Raw genomic sequence first — 15313 nt, 5'->3', positions numbered from 1 at the left:
GGGTATAAGCTTTCAGATGTCCCTTCATCAGAAAGGATTCCTACTTGTATCTGACAAAGGGAACGTTGACTCTTAAAAACTCATACCCTGGAAATCTTACTGATCTTTAAGGTGCCACTTGGCTCAGATCCTGCTGTTCTACTGCACCAACATGGCTACCCACCAGAAACAATTTTAAAGAATGGCTTTTAGTAAAAATTGTGAATTCTTTCTAACTGCACATTACTATAGGATCCACAGTTTGAAAACTACATTGTATTGTCTCACTTTCTTTTAAGTTTTAACTTCCCCTACGTCTGCATTGACATTGTGTTTCTGTAATAACAGGAAAGTATTGAGCTATGGGAATGTAGTGGCCTGTTCTATCTGTCAGATCTTCTTTTGGCTATCAGGTAGTTAAGTAGCTGGACCACCTACAGATAACTTTGTCTTGCTCTAATTGATAGCAACATGTTGGCCAGTCTCTTCCGCAGACACACAAAAGCAAAATACCCTATTCCTGCTAGGAAACCAAACAAAAGAGTAGTGCCAAAAACTCTAGGTGCCCTCTTCTTGGCCACCCGAAATGCAGTTGGAAGAACTGCTGAGATTAATATATTGTTGACATGTCCTAAAACCTTGTGAAATGTTCTTCTCTTCAAGACCCGATCATAGTAGACTTCCAAGTTAGGTCGCTTTCCATTTCCCCAGCTTCTCCTTGCCAATCCAATGAACTTCAACCGATGCAGCGTTACAGCAAGGGATACATCAGCCAAGCTGAAAAACTCACCACAGAGCCATGGTTGGTGTCCGTTTTCTATCAGAAATAAAGACATACAGGAGATGGGGAATAAACTGCAGTAGAATTGATTGAATTTGCTATTGGCTCCAGATTTCTTCCTTAAGAGCATGGTTCACATTAAAACAGCTAGGAAGCTGTTTGCTTTCTGAAAAGACCCAACGGAAATTTTGACTGTGATTCTTAAGAGAGAGATAAATCATACCTGCACAAATATTTTCATTTAAAAAAAAACAAGTGCAAGAAAGAAGGCAGGATGCAGCTTTTAAACTAGAATAAAAATAGAGTAAGAACCACTGGAAGCTTATAGGCTTTCCTGATTGTCTAAAGCAGCAGGAAACTCAATTTAGCAATGAGAAAAAATTGATATTTTCTGATATTGTTTCTCAGACTTTCCTAGAGTTCTCCCAACAGCAACTAAATAGTATTTCATATTGTATTGTCAAGAAATTTGTGCTATACTTTGTACTAAAATGGGTCAGAAGTTGTCAAATGTATCTGTATTATACATAAAATAAGAAAATAATTATCCTAAGACCGTATCTCAGGGAAAATGCTCTTATTTGATGAAATGCGGGCCATCAGTCAATATATCTAACTCTTAACATGGCTAAATCTATGGATACTTCAGTCTGGAGACTGGAGCCCAAGCATACAAGACAGATCTTTCCACAAATCTGAGAGAGGCCCCAGTTTGCAGAAAAATCTGAAATAAAAAAAAATCTTGCTACCATGCAACTTGCATGACTCACCCAGGCCTGGCTGCTTGTTACTGTTCAGCAGCAGCCACCCACGAAAGTCAGTGTGGTGTAGTGGTTATAGTTTCACACGAACATCTGTCAGTTCTAGGGATGGCAGTCCATGGCAGATAGACCCCCCAGACCCCTCCTTGCAAGCACTCCAGTGCATTGGTTGAAAAGAGATCCATTAAGTACATGGGTACATCCATAGATGGGATAGGTTGGCAGGAATGAGTATACAAGCATATGCACTATTAATATAAAGAGCATTATTCCCCCCTCCCCTTGAGCAGTTTGCCTTTAGGTGCGAAAATCCTAAAAAGTTCCATGAGAACATAATAGCTTAGTCTGGGTAGAGAAAGGCAGAAGATTATAAGGAATCAAAACTCCCTCTTTCCCCTTTGAAGAGTTACAGTACAGCTGCAAGGTCACTGAGCATACTTTCAGAGATAACAGTTGCTTATTCTGCCAGTTTGGTGTAGTGGTTAAGAGCATGGGACTCTGATCTGGAGAGCCAGGTTTGATTCCCCACTCCTCCACTTGAAGCCAGCTGGGTGATCTTGGGCTAGTCACAGTTCTCTGGAGCTCTCTCAGCCCCACCTACCTCACAGGGTGTTTTGTTGTGGGGATAATAATGACATACTTTGTAAACAGCTCTGAGTGGGCATTAAGTTGTCCTGGAGGGCGGTATATAAATCGAATGTTATTGCTATTATTATTATTATTTGGGAAGTAAGGCACTTTCATTTTCAGCAAGAAGGTTCACACTGATACTTGATTATTTGACTACAGTGCAAAGCACAATCATATGAGCAACACATGAGATCAATGTATTAGAGCACAGAAACATAAATGACATGGATGGGTGCAGACATGACATTACCACCCCCTTAAGTGGGCCCTTCCCATTTACAAGGGTCCAGGTTTGTCTGGGTACAGTCTATGGAATTTAGCAATGAGCCTGGGGGCATTCATATGTGAACCTTCCACCCACTCCCTGTGCGATTCCACAAAATATTTCCAGTGCACCAAGTAGAAAAGTTTATTGTGTTTCATCTTAGAGTCCAAGATGTCCCCTATTTCATGGTGCTCTTGGCCATCTATTAGCAATAGTTGAGGAGCTCTCCTTTCTGGGTGCCATTTGTCAGGGGGGGAGCTTTTTTCAGTAAGCTGAAGTGAAATACTGGATGGATTTGTCTTAAGTTCTTTGGAAGTTCGATTTCCATAGTCACTTCATTTATTGCTTTTTTCACAGGGAGGGGTCCTAAAAATTTACAGCCTAGTTTTTTGCAAGGTTTTTCTGTTTTAATGTTTTTTGTGGAGATATACACAAAGTTCCCTGGTTGCAGTTTCCGTTGTTCAGAACGTTTTCTGTCAGCAAATTTTTTATAGTCCTCTTTGGCTTTGCTCAAAGTCTCTTCCATTGATTCGTTAAGTTAGTCCACCATTCCCCTAAGTCTCCTGGTTGTTGAGAGCCAGGGGTGTAACAAAAGATACTGCTGTTCCTTCATAGCCTTGGGCTATTTTAAAAGGGGCTGCACCTGTGTTCTGCATTGTTGTACGCATATTCTGCAAAAGGCAGGAAGTCTGTCCAATTATCTTGTTGATAATTGATGTAACATCTTAAAAATTGTTCTAACACTTGATTAGTGTGTTCTGATTGTCCATCCGTCTGTGGATGGCGGACGGAGCTAATACCTTGTTCAATCCCTGCAACTTTAAGAAGCTCCCACCAGAAGTTGGCAATGAATTATGTTCCCCTGTCGGAGATCACCTTATCAGGAAAGGAATGAAGTCTTATCACGTATTGCATTAAGATGCTGGCCAGCTTCTTTGCTGTAGGAATGGCAGCACATGGAATAAAATGAGCTTGTTTAGAAAACAAATCCACTACCACTAGGATTACAGTACATCCCTTGGAGGGGGGAAGATCAATGATAAAGTCCATTGAGATCACAACCCATGGTCTAGAAGGAGTTTCCAATGGTTGTAGTAACCCAGGTGGCTTTCCCTTTCTAGATTTTCCCATTATACACACTGGGCATGAAGATACATATTGAGAAATGCCTTTTCTCATGGTTGGCCACCAAAATTGCCTTTGTACTAAGTGCAAAGTCTTTAGATATCCAAAATGCCCAACCAATCTGGAATTGTGACATTGTTTCAGCACTTCCCCTCTCAGGCTGGCTGGGATGTATAATTTGTCTGCTTTGTACCAGTTGTCATTTCCCCCTTTTGCAGGTTGGCTTTGGGTACAAACACACCCTCCTTTTCCACCTCTTCTCTTACTTTTTGTTCCCAGTTGGAGAGATTAGGCTGTTGGTTGCTTTGCTTTTTTGCAGTCTGGCTGTGTGTAGTTACTGCCTCTCCTAACTGGGACGGTGAGAACAGGGTATCAATTACCTCCTCCCTCTGGCTGTCATGTTAGGGCATGTGCGAAAGTGCGTCTGCCAGAAAGTTCAATTTGCCAGGTAGGTGTTCAGGGTAAAGTTAAACTTGGAAAAGAATTCAGCCCACCTTAGGTGCTTGGCATCTAATTTGCGGGGGGTGCACAAGGTTTCTAAGTTCTTATGATCAGTCCATACTTCAAACAGCATTCTGGCCCCCTCTAACCAGTGCCTCCAGGTTGTGAGCGCTAATTTGACTGCAAAAGCTTCTTTCTCCCACACAGTCCAATTGCGCTCAGCTTCAGAAATTATCTTGGACACTTTTGCACAGGGATGCAATTTCCCCTCCTTATCAATTTGGAGAAGTACCTCTCCAGCCGCAACATCAGACGTGTCCACTTGTACCACAAATGTACGGTTTTCTTCTGGATGTTGTAACACTGGCTCTGAGGTAAACAGTTTTTTAAATGATTAAACGCCTCTTGGCACTCAGTAGTCCAGTTTAGTTTAGCACTGGGTTTCGTTCCTTGAGGTCCCTTCCCCTTTGTTTTTAGTAAGTCAGTCAAGGGTAGGGAGATTTGGGCAAAGTTTTTTAATGAAACGTCTATAGAAATTGGTGAAACCCAGGAATGATTGTAATTGCCGTCTAGTTTTGGGGGGATCCCGCCCCACTACGGCTTGAATTTTGGCCAGATCCATTTTCAATCCATGCTGTGATACCCACTATCCCAAGAAATCCAATTCCTCTTTCTGGAATTCACATTTGGACAATTTCACTGGTAACTTACGATCCTTTAGTGTGGCCAGCACTTTCCTTACCAGTTCGACACGTGATTCATAATCTTTTGACTAAATCAAAAAATCATCAAGATAAACCACCACACCTTTGTACAGGTATTCATGTAACACTTTGTTAATTAAATTCATAAAAAAAACCAGAGCCCCATGCAATCCAAAAGGCATGACAAGATATTCAAATTGCCCCAGCGAGGTGTTGAATGCTGTTTTCCATTAGTCCCCTTCCCTTATTCTTACTTGGAAGTACACATCTTTTAAATTCAGTTTAAAGAAAAATTTTTCTTGTGCCACCACTCTCAATAAGTCTCTGATAAGCGGGAGGGGGTATGCATTTGACATTGACACAGCCTTTATTCCACAGTAATCCGTGCACAGTCTCAGCCCCCCATCCTTTTTCTTGCAGAACAATACTGGCGCAGCATGGGGGGAGCTTGCTGGGCAGATGAATCCTCACGCCAAGTTTTTGTCAATGAACTCTCGCAACTCCTTTCTCTCTGATGGGCTCATGGAGTACAGTTTCCCTTTTTGCAACTCCCCCCCCCCCGGAATTAATTCAATAGCACAGTCCTTAGCCCTATGCGGGGGGGGGGGGGAGTTCATCAGCTTCCTTCTCCTCAAATACTTGTTTTAAATTTTGGTATTTGAGGGGGATTTGATCTAGCTCCTCCCAGATGAGTAGTACAGTCTCTAGGGGTGAGGGTGCATTCCGTCCCCACTCTTGGGCCAATACATGACCAGTGCAATTTCCCCGCCATCAAAATATAGCTCTCCTGTCCTCCATTTAATATGGGGGTCATGGTCCCATAGCCATCGGCTTTCTAATACCAGTGGGCAGTTAACTACTGTGCTAACTATAAGGATTCTGGATTCCCAGTGGTTCCACATGCCCATGGGGACTGGTTCTGTTTGATAGGTGGCCAGGTCTTTCATGTTAGATCCATCCATTTGCTCAAACACAATGGGTTTGTTTAACTCTATTACATCAAGCCCCAATCCTGTGACTAGTGCTGGAGCTATTAAGTCTCGAGTGCAACCAGAGTCAATCAGTGCCTTCACTCGTATATGAGCCCCCTTTTCAGGGTTAACTAACATCACTGGTAGAAATAATGGAGCCCCCTTTTCTCTCACCTCTCTTGGTGGTGCTTTCTGGGGGAACTGCTGGCAGGGCTTTTTTACAGCAGGTCCTCCTCGTTTCCTGACGGCTGCTCACGCTGGTCCTCCGTCTGTTCCTCAGGTGGTTCAGTAGCTCCCAAGCCTGTTTCGGGTCATCCCTGTTTTGGTGGCACTTTTCTGCTCGGGGTTTTAGGTGGACCCGCCACTCTCCTGGAGGGCTGACCCCTCCCCATAGGTTCTTTTCTTCCCGTGCATTGGGAGGCAAAGTGTCCAATGCTGCCACACTGCAAGCATAAGCCTTGTCTCTAATGCACAGCTCTCTCCTCTCCGGGCGCTGGCTGTCTGAGTCCCATCAATCCTCTTCCCTTGGGTTCTGAGGATTATCTTCTGGTTCCAGAATGTTGCTGCATTCACACAAGTTTCACTACTTGGTCCCAGTTTTCAACTTCACATGCCAGCTGGATCCATTCCAGCAGTGTTTTGGGGTTGTCTTGCACCAACAGCTTGGCCAGTAGATCAGCGTTTAATCCATTACAGAAAAATTCAATTGTAATCCCTTCATGATAGTCCCGTACCTTGGCCGTATATCACCTAAACTCAGCTGCATATTCATGGATGGGCCTTTGCCCTTGTCTTATTGTCTTTAGTTTTGTCCTGGCCCACTCCTCATCCAGAGTATCCTCGAATTGGGCTCTTAAAGCATACACAAAGGCATTCAAATCATGTAATTCACGCACCATTCAGCTGCTGGCCCCCCTAATCAAGACCCTAAGTGGCTCACCCTGCTATGTTCATTTGGGAACAAGTGTCCCCAATCCTGGAAAAAATCCATGGCTTGTACAATGAAGAACCCCAAGTTCTCAGGGTTTCCGTCAAATCGGGCTTCCAGTTTGAACCACCCCTGTGGTGCCTCCATTACTAGAGCCCCAACTCTTTGGCCTCCCCCTTGTCTTTGGATTTGGACCATTATGGGGCCCTGTTGCCCTTGGTCTCTTGGTACCCCAGGGGCCATTTGGTATGTGGCATAGATCCCGTAACCAACTGGGGTGTTTTGTGGCAGAATAAAAGGGGCCAGTTGAGGTTGTGGTGCTTGGACTCCCAACGTTACTTGAAGGGGGTGTACTGTATGGTCTCCTGGATAGGGATGGCCAGTCTGTGGTCCCGTCCCTGTCAGGACTGCAGTCACTCTTGCTGTTGAGTGTGGGGGTTGGAGAGTGGGGACTCCCTGGTACTGAGAGCTCGTCAGCAATCCATTCCTGGTGGCAATGACCAGTACTCCCACACTCATCACTATGAGCGGGGTTGTAGTTACATATTGTACTCCTCTTGGCTGACTGATTACTGTCTGTTGGGGCATCAGCTGGGGAAAAGTTACGTGTTGCAAAGTGCCTCTGAGCACACCAATCCCGGAGGTTTGTGCTTGTGTCTCCACCGCGAATGGAGCAGCTCTTGGTACAATCCCACCTGCTATTGGCCCTTCCACAGGCGGTTGCAGGGTCCTAGTGTCTGGTATGATGTTCCTGTGTGCCAGTTGCAAGCATCCCCTCCCTGGCAAACTGGAAGGAGTATCACAGTGAGGGGTAGTATTGGTCGTCCCCAGCTGGAGGGAGTAAATCCCAACTCGTTCCATGGTACTTTATGGGTGGGGGGAGCAATCTCTATTCCCCGTGGAGGAGCCCAAGGGGGTGGAAGATGTTGCGGTCACTCTGCTGGCAGCAGAGACATGAATATGCTTGTATACTCATGCAGTCCGATCTCACTCTGCCGTGGGTGACCTTGGGCCAACTATACATTTTCAGGCTAACTTACCTCAGAGGGTTGTTGTGAGGATAAAATGGAGGAGAGGAAAATGATGTGAGCTGCTTTGAGTCACCATTGGGGAGAAATGTGGGGTATAAATGAAATAAATAAATAATAAATATAACAGGGGGAGGGCAGATAAAAGGTAGTGGGTGAAAAGGAAGCAGGGGAAAATGATGATATGAGGGTTGCTAGGAGGAGGGAAAGAGTAAATAGTGTGGGGGAATGGATAGAGAGGGAAATTAGATGCCCCCCAAGTCCTTGGCGGGGTCACCCACTGAGCAACTGGGCCCATAGTGTTCCCAGGTAGGGGCTTTGAGGGGGAGAGATGGAGGGAAGTCTAGAGACAGGGCAGCAGATAAAGGTAGGTTGGTTGGCATGTAGGAAGGAAAAAGTAGTAGGAAAAGGGAGAGGCTAGGATTGCCAGGTTCCCACTACTGGCAGGAGACTTTGCACCTCTGCAGACACATCCCACCACTGCTCTCATGGGTGGCAGGAGAAAAATTGGGGGTCGAGGGGGTGATGACCACTATTTTGATGCAATGATGTTACTTCCAGCATGAAAGGAAGTGACATCATCGCACTGTTAGGCACATTCAAGCATCCAGTCAACTCTATGGTTAAACCAGAATGGGTTGCACTGGAAGCAAATCATCACATTGCCAGTGATGTTATTACATTGCCGGTGTTGGTTCTCCTGCTGGTTGCCAGGCTTGCACTGTCAACCCTAAGAGAGGACTTTGGGACTTTCAGGGAGACGATGGAGGAAATAATGGGGCAGGGGGAAAGAGATATCCCCTGCAAATCCTTGTGGGCCTCCTACTTCTATCTTTGTAAAGAATGACATAAAAACTAGTGTATTATCCATAAGGTATTATAGGGCAAGGTCATGTAGGGCTTTAGATGTCATAACAAATAAGAACATAAGAAAAGCCCTGCTGGATCAGACCCCCTTTCCATCTAGTCCAGCATCTGGTCTCAAACTGTGGCCAATCAGTTACTCCAGAGGGCCAAAAGCCCAGCATAGAGGCCGAAGGCATCCCCTGATATTGCCATCTGGCACCAGAATTCAGAGGTTTACTGTCTCTGAATGTGGAGCTCCCCTTTAGACATCATGGTTAGTAGTCAGCAGGTGAAGAATATTTGGGTGTACCCCCAATAAACTCATCTTCCCTGATTGTGTGTGTGTGTGTTGTTTATATGCCTATCTGTTTATATTGTATTTATATGTTTTAAATGTTATAATCTATTGTTCACCACCTTGGGGACCTATTTGGGTGGAAAGATGGCATTTAAAATTTTAAAATAAATAAAAATAAAATAAATCATGACTGATAGACATATCTTCCATGAATCTTACCCTTTTAACCTATGCCTGAGGACATCACTATATCCTCTGGCACCAAATTCCACATTATAATCACTTGTTGAGTAAAGATATATTTCTTTCTGTACGTCCTGAATCCTGCACATCAACTTCATTGAAAGCTTCCAAGTTTTGGAAGAGAGAGAAAAAGCTCTCTGTCTACAATCTCTACCCTATGCATAATTTTGTACACCTCTGTCATGTCACCTCTTAGTCATATTTTTTCTAAACTGAAAAGTCCTAGACTCTACAGCCTTTCCACACAGGAAAGATGCTCCAATCCCTTTATCTTGGTTGTCTTCTTCTGTTTTTTTTTCTAGCTCTGCTTTGATTACTTGAGTTACAACTTGAAACTAAGTGACAGCTTGTGCCAGGGTACTAAGACCCATCCTCACCAAACAAGGGGCCAAAAATGATGGAGAAGAGGCAGTTTCTGAATCATTTTCAAGGATAGCCCTAGGCACAGTCCACTGAGCAGATGAATGGAGATGGTTCATCATGGCCAAGTTGAAATAGCTACAGGTTAATCAAGAATGAAATGTAAAAAATTCCCTACCAGGTGTTTCTTCATTTCGTCTTTGCAACTCAGTCTCAACCTGATCCAAAACTTTTTCCAGTTCATCCAGTATTTTCTTTAAATACTTTATGTTATCATGATCCATAAGTTTAGTCTAAAAAACATAAAGAATGATATACTTCATTGTGAATCCACACAAACAATCAACACAAATAGAGACAATCCAGCAGCTCTAACGGCAAATAGCATATCCACATAAGCAGAGTTATATAAATACAATATCTAAATAAATCTGTTTACAATGAATGAATGAACGAACGAATGAACGAACGAACGAACATATAATGGAATTATTTTTGAGTAAACATTTCATTGGTATATTGCTCATTAATACGATATCCTGAAAACGTTAAACCATAAATAAATTCTGTTCTTACTTTAAGACGTTTCTGTTTTGCTATATATGCATCTTGCAGATCTGGGTTTTCTTCAGCAAGCTTCTTTAATTCAGATTCAGTGTTTCCAATCTGGCCTGATAAAAGCAAAAATAAGCTCACTAAAGATTAATAAAAATTCCTCCAAACTCTTAGTTGTAAATGTTAACATGCATGCATATGTGCCATCCAGTTGCAACCAACTTATGAAAACTCCAGCAAATGGCTTTCAAGGCAAGTGAGAAGGAAGGGTAGTTTTCCATTCTTTGCACAGTCTGCCTTGGTGGCCCCCCACCCAAGTACAAACCTTACTTAGCTTCCAAGATGGGGATATACTGTGCCACCTTCCCTCCCAAATGTCAATATAGTTAATTTAAAATAGTGGGTTAGGAACTTTTTATTAAGAAGCCCAACAACAGAGGGTCCAATGGTCTCTAAGGCTCCATTCACAGAGTTAATGCATTTTAAGTGCTGGGACCTTTGCAGGAACATATCTATATTGTTCAGTCATTAGCCCAGTAAAGACCACACACACACACACACACACCCTACCCAAAACACACAACCGTTGATTCATTGCATGGGACGGAGAGTGAGTATGAGTACACTGGCGCAGCCCACTACCTCATGCAATTGCCTGTCATCTACAGAGTCCAACTGCATGGTGGAAGTGGCCATACATTCACTCCCTCCCCATGGTCACCAATGCTACTTTCAGAGCATTGCTGATCATGGGGAAGACTATGCAACTATACAGAGGCAGGGAGCAGGGCCAGTTGCTTATAGCTGCTCTCTCCCCCCACGCAGTAAGTCTATGTGGTGGCGGGGAGACATCTGTGCCAGGTTACTGTAATCATGGAAACTGATCCTGAAATACAAGGCCTATGCCTATCTAGGACATTCTTCAAAATAAATACATTTTTGATGAGCAACAAAAGTTTATCATGTGAACCAGCATCTTCATTGTTGCAATAAGCTTAGAGGATTGTATACTTGACATGTGGGTGTCCTTATTGTAATGGCAGATTGCAAGAAGATTCGTGGCATTTAGGACTCAAGACAGTTAAATGTTTATAGATTGAAACCAGCATTCTGAATTATATTTGAAATCCTACAGGAAATCAGCGCAGACTCATTACATGTTATAAAGAAAGTACATACTGCGAATCCTAGTGGTGGCATAAGCTGGAATCATAGAATCCACTGCTAATTCAGGGTGTAAAATGCAGCCATGTGTATAGGCATCCATGGGCAAGGAATCTAAGAGCTCTCTGTAGTGCTGAACCCTTGGATAGTACATGCTCCCTTCTTCTGGCATTAGCCTTGGAGTTTTTTCTGGAAAAACAAGGATATATGAAAACTAAAACAACATTGTTAATGACTAATGTGTTTTTACCAGTGCAACACTATGATGTCATACCTGCCAAACCTCACTGGGGTTTTCTAACAACCCCAGTTTTTCTGTGTGCTGCAAGAATTAAATTGCACACTACATATCCATAGAGACAAAAGTTTACTCAAGCCACAGGAAATTGTGTGGACATGCAAACAAACCTCCATGGAAGTCATGCACAGCAGTGGCATTAACAAAACTACACCAGAAGTCTTGCTGTTACCATTCACAAAAGTCTCCTCAAGGTAGTCAATGATCTGAGTTGCATCACAAATTATATTCTCTCCATGAATGAGGACAGGGACTTCTCCTGACGCATTTAGTCGCATGAACCAAGGCTCATTGTGTTCACTCAAGGGAAGGCTTACATCGTGTTCTTCACACTTCAGCTCCTTTTCAGCAATCACCAAACGCACCTAGAAAACATATGAAAACTTTCTTGTTGAAGATGTACACACTACAATACACATAGCACATTTCATGTGATTCCTAGAGGTAATATGGGAAGCTGAATACAGGATAGTCTAGAAGTGCATACCATATTGGTCTCCTGTCCTCCAGGAGCAGGGTTGAAGGGGGCAGTTGGGGCTGGCCTAGGAGGGATGACACAAGAAAGTCATGCTGCATGGGCAAAAAGCCTTGCGCCCACAGAAGCACTAGTCTGGACTCAAGCCAATGACTGTAACAGGCCCATAGAAAAGCAGGGCTAGTAGAGTTCTTTTATTCATTCAATTTGGTCTGTGTATGTATATTTCTTGTAAAGAAACCCTTTTTTAAAGGATGCTTCACCTGTGGCATTTTTCCTCAGTCGACATAATCTGCATGTATTAAGAGACTTGAAGGAAATGCTCTTTAGATATTTTGCTTTTAAAAATATCTAACGTTGATAATCTTACAATGGGCAACAATCAGTGAAAATAGTGAAGTCTCTGAGGCCTGTTAAAGCCTCCTAGCCTACGCATCCACCCCCTTTCATTCTTCCCTCCCCCACCTCCAAATGCATGCATCTGTATACGAAGAAAAACAGGGTCCTGTCATCCACAACAACCATGCGTAAGGTGGGGAGATTGGACCCAGGGAGCTGTCCGGGTCCTGAAATTTGACACTCCTGGAAACCGCAAGACAAGCCACTTACCTTTTGGGAACTGAAGGACTGCGTCCAGTGATAAAGGATAAGTTTGGCATCTATCTTGGAATCTCCTTCAGGTAAAAGGTTTCTGCTTGCACCCTGATCCTGCTTCTCTTCAGCCATTTCACCTTTCCCCCTCCCGTTCAATTCACTGTCTTATCAGAAGCAGCTGCCTGTGATATTTGTTCCCTGGCTGTTACTGAGTCTGCTCCATGCACCGAGCATGCTCAGTGCTGACAAGTGAAGCAGCTGCCCTGACAGTGCCCTCATTCTCAGGGCAAATAAGATTTCTGATGGCATTTGGAGATGGAAGAATTATCTTTCAATTGTATTCTGAGAATCTGAATACAGGAGAACATGGTGAAATCTTAACAGGTAGCTATGTGAATGAAAAACATAAATAACTGGAGGGGGCCCCTTTCTAGGATTTTTCCTGGACTTTATTACTTTTCTCCTTTGCAAAAAAAGAACCAAAAAAATCAGACAAGGAAGTTTTGAATTCAAGAAAGCAAAAGTCTGAAGCCTTGGGAAGAACAAATAAGTGTGTTGTATTTTGAAAAGATCCACAGAGACAAGAAATTTGTTTTGTATATCTTGCAAAGATTGTTTTCCACCTGCTTATAACAAATTTAATATGATGAACATCCTCCCATTAATTTTACCCTATTGTGATTGTTCTTACTTACCCATGATCAGTGATGCTGTCTTTGATATAATAATTTCCATTTATCAGCATTAGAGCATATTGGATGAATGGGCTTCAAGGAAAATATGTCATTCCGATATCGTGATGGAAATTGTGAAGAGAATTCAATATAATTTCAAATCTAGGGCTCCCACCATTGAGAGAGACAGAGATTTCTCTGCTAGTGTGTTATGCAGGTTGACATGTATTCCACATACTGGTAGCCATGGCCAGGTTTTTAAGAAAAAATTACCTTCAACTTCTAAAGGATGTTAAATAACAATAAAACTAGGTTTAAAAGTAAAAGGAATTATTAACATAATAAACAAACCAAGTCCTTGGAGAACAATACAGGAGACAGTGCCAACAACTTGTCCGATATTTGGAAGAATTGCAGCATTAAAAAACTGAAAATTGGTAATGTGATATTTATAAGTCTGTGTCTTAAGAGTTCCAGGGCTCTAATCTGGAGAGCTGGGTTTGATTCCCCACTCCTCCTCTTGAAACCAGTCAGTCACAGCTCTTCTAGAGCTCTCCCAGCCCCACCCACCTCACAGAGTGATTGTTGTGGAGATAATAATAACATGCTTTGTAAACCACTCTAAGTGGGTGTTAAGTCCTGAAGGGACTTAAATCAAATGTTGTTGCTGTTGTTGTTTAAAAAATTTCAGGAAGAGTTTCCTTAAAATTTTCACAAATGCAATTTATTGCAGAAGGATAAGAGTATCACTACATCTGAGGAAAACAGGTTTTGGAATTGCTATGTTAGGCTGTGCAATAAAGTTGCCATGAACATATTGTAGCATAAGCTTTTTAGGCAACAGCCTTTAAGGAAGTACTTGCTTGCCTATGAAGGTCCATGCCTCAATATAGCTGGCAATCTTTAAGGTACCACAAAAGACTTTTTGCTTCTGGAAAAAAGGAATGCATATCCCATACATGAATCACATAAGTAAGGTATGGTGCACATACAGCTGTTAATCGATTTGTTCTTGAATGACCACCAGAGGTCCCCATATTTCTAAAAATGTTTCAAAAATTATTCCATCTATTCCCGAAAATGAAGTTCAAAGGCAGTGAACTTTCCCTCTTCTCTCCCAATTATTCTTTGCATTTTCAGTTTTTAAAACTATGAGGTTTGGTTATCGTTACATGCATGGCTTCTTTTTCTTTTCTCGTGTGCCTTTGTTTTCTACTTTACATACAATTCTGCACCATCAATTAATTGTAGCAAGATTAATTGCAAAGTTACAATTATACCAGCAGTGAGGAAACATTAGCTGGAAAACATTAAAATTTGGATTTTCTAGAGGAAATTTTGGCTAAAAAATAAGATGCAGCTCAAATTATACTGTATCTTCCACGTCAGACGGTTGCATGTCCAGTGTAGATTCTGCATTCTACCTGACTGCCTTTCCTTGCTCCCGTGGGAAAATCCCAGGGGAGTGGGGGGGGGACAAATCCCTACTGTTTAGGAAGATATATTCCTAATTATGTACTATTACAGAGACAAGAAAAAGCCTAGAGCAACAGCCTGTGTTTCTGGTACTAAACTGAAATCTGCCCTTGACCATAACACTATGAACAGCAATAGGAAAGCTGCATACAGTAACAGCCTAAGCAGAGTTACACCCTTCTAACCTCATTGACTTCAGTGGTGTAGCTATGCTTAGGATGGCCCTGGTAATCCCTGTACCTTCATGGTGAAAGCTCTATCTCGTTATTGACATGTAAAGTGGAAATCAATTCAATTCAACATCCATTTTCTAAGAACTAGATTGAGACTCTGTGCTACAGTGTTGCATCAGGAGCAAAAAAGGCTAAATCGTTTTAATATAAGAATTCAAATAATAAAAGTGAAAGCAAAATAATTGAAAAAAAATCAACCAAAGGAGTGTAACTCAGTTTAAAACTAAGACAGAGAGGCTATTAAATCTTCAAATTTTGTATCCTTTGATGTGAATAATATATCTAAGGAAAGTAGCATTAAAGTCCCAACTAAAAGTTGGCTATATTTTTCAAACTCAAAATTAGGATCTTGGCCTTTTAGGCTGCAGTACTATTCAATAGTATGATCCATTGGGTGTCATCAGACTTACTCATATGTTATGTCTTTTAAGACTGGGGCCAGGCGAATCACTTGGGGTTTTTCCAGACTCTCTTACTCGCTTGC

The 15313-nt window shown here is 42.4% G+C and overlaps 1 protein-coding gene across 1 annotated transcript; it reads right to left on the bottom strand.

Annotated features, from left to right (window-relative positions):
* Positions 1–413: 413 nt before the first annotated feature.
* On the bottom strand, positions 414–12578 carry GDAP1 (ganglioside induced differentiation associated protein 1). The gene is made up of 6 exons (XM_054985522.1): positions 12462–12578; positions 11550–11742; positions 11095–11268; positions 9937–10031; positions 9539–9653; positions 414–796 (listed from the first exon to the last, which is right to left on the bottom strand). Exons 1-6 carry the CDS (start codon positions 12576–12578, stop codon positions 414–416), a joined length of 1077 nt encoding a protein of 358 aa, XP_054841497.1.
* Positions 12579–15313: the final 2735 nt, after the last annotated feature.

Source organism: Eublepharis macularius, chromosome 7 (assembly GCF_028583425.1).
Source record: "Eublepharis macularius isolate TG4126 chromosome 7, MPM_Emac_v1.0, whole genome shotgun sequence".
NCBI lineage: Eukaryota > Metazoa > Chordata > Lepidosauria > Squamata > Eublepharidae > Eublepharis > Eublepharis macularius.
The sequence above is the reverse complement of the archived record's forward strand: the minus strand, read 5'-3'. Positions and strand labels throughout refer to the sequence as shown.